The 1,201-nt window shown below is 49.9% G+C and overlaps 1 protein-coding gene across 1 annotated transcript in view; it reads left to right on the forward strand.

The window, feature by feature from the left end:
* Nucleotides 1–1,195, forward strand: part of LOC109367120 — a 2,604-nt gene extending 1,409 nt beyond the window's left edge. The window contains exon 4 of the mRNA XM_031553307.1: nt 984–1,195. Within this exon, the coding sequence (XP_031409167.1) occupies nt 984–1,000 (17 nt within the window). The 3' untranslated portion in view covers nt 1,001–1,195. The remainder of the gene's footprint in view (nt 1–983) is intronic.
* Nucleotides 1,196–1,201: the final 6 nt, after the last annotated feature.

Below are 1,201 nucleotides of genomic sequence, written 5' to 3' on the forward strand. Positions count from 1 at the left end.
ATCCTTGCTCATTTTGGACTGACTTAGAAAATAATGCCTCATTGATTTTTCCACTGCCATCAGGTGATGTGGGGCCTCGACCTGCAGTGGAGTCAGGAGTAAGCATAGCAGTGGAAAAGATTTCGAGTATGATAATGGGGATCTTGGGGAGATTCCCTGGACCTGTAGGAGAAGGACTGGCTCCATTTTGCATCTGACTTATCTTTTTTTGTAGGATACGAACAGCAGTTGATCGAATTGAGCTCACACCTTTGGGATCACCTGTTTCCATATATGTTGGATTGTCCATCTGCAAGGCAGATGGGAAACACAGTAGGAGCAGCTGCCTGCTCCTCTTTCTTATGCTTACCTCCCTTGCATAGCCCTGCTCACCGAGTTTCTGGTCTGGAGTTGGTTTCCTTGGCCAGTGTGGTCTCAGTCTACCAGCAAGGCACAGTTGACAAGGCCACTGCAATCTGGTGGTGTGGTGCCAGCACCTGCAGTGGGGTCAGGAGTCAGCCAAGCAGTGGAAAAGCTTTGGGTAAGTACAAGGGACATTTCATAATATTTTGGGAGCCAGACAGACTACATTTTGGAGCTGTCTTATCTTTTTTTGGGAGACGTGAACAGCAGTTGTCCCAATTGAGCTCAGGGACTTGGGATCACGGGTTTCCATCTGTGCTGGGCTATCCATCTGCAAGGCAGATGGGAAGCACAGCAGGAGCAGCCTCCTGCTCCTCTCCCCCATGCTGCCCTCCCCTGCACAGCCCTGCTCACTGGGTTGCTTATCTGGAATTGGTTTTCTTGGCCATTTGGGTCTCAATCTGCAAGCAAATCACAGTTGACAAGGCCACTGCAATCTGGTCGTGTGGTGCCAGCACCTGCAGTGGGGTCAGGAGTCAGCAAGGGAGTGGAAAAGCTTTGGGGTAAGTACAAGGGACATTTCATACTTTTTTGGGAGCAAAACAGGCTCCATTTTGAAGCTGACTTATCTTTGTTTGTAGGACATAAACACCAGTGATATTTCCCCTGCAATCAGGTGGTATGGGGCCAGGACCTGCAGCGGAGTCAGGGGTAAGCATAGCAGTGGCAAATCTTTGGGGTAAGATCAGGGGGATCTTGGGGAGATTCCCTGTCCCTGTAGAAGCAAGACAGGCTCCATTCTGGGCCTGACTTATTTTTTTGGAGGAGACGTGACCACCAGTTGTTCCAGTTGACCACA

The sequence above is a fragment of the Meleagris gallopavo genome, chromosome 4 (assembly GCF_000146605.3).
Source record: "Meleagris gallopavo isolate NT-WF06-2002-E0010 breed Aviagen turkey brand Nicholas breeding stock chromosome 4, Turkey_5.1, whole genome shotgun sequence".
Taxonomy (NCBI): Eukaryota; Metazoa; Chordata; class Aves; order Galliformes; family Phasianidae; genus Meleagris; species Meleagris gallopavo.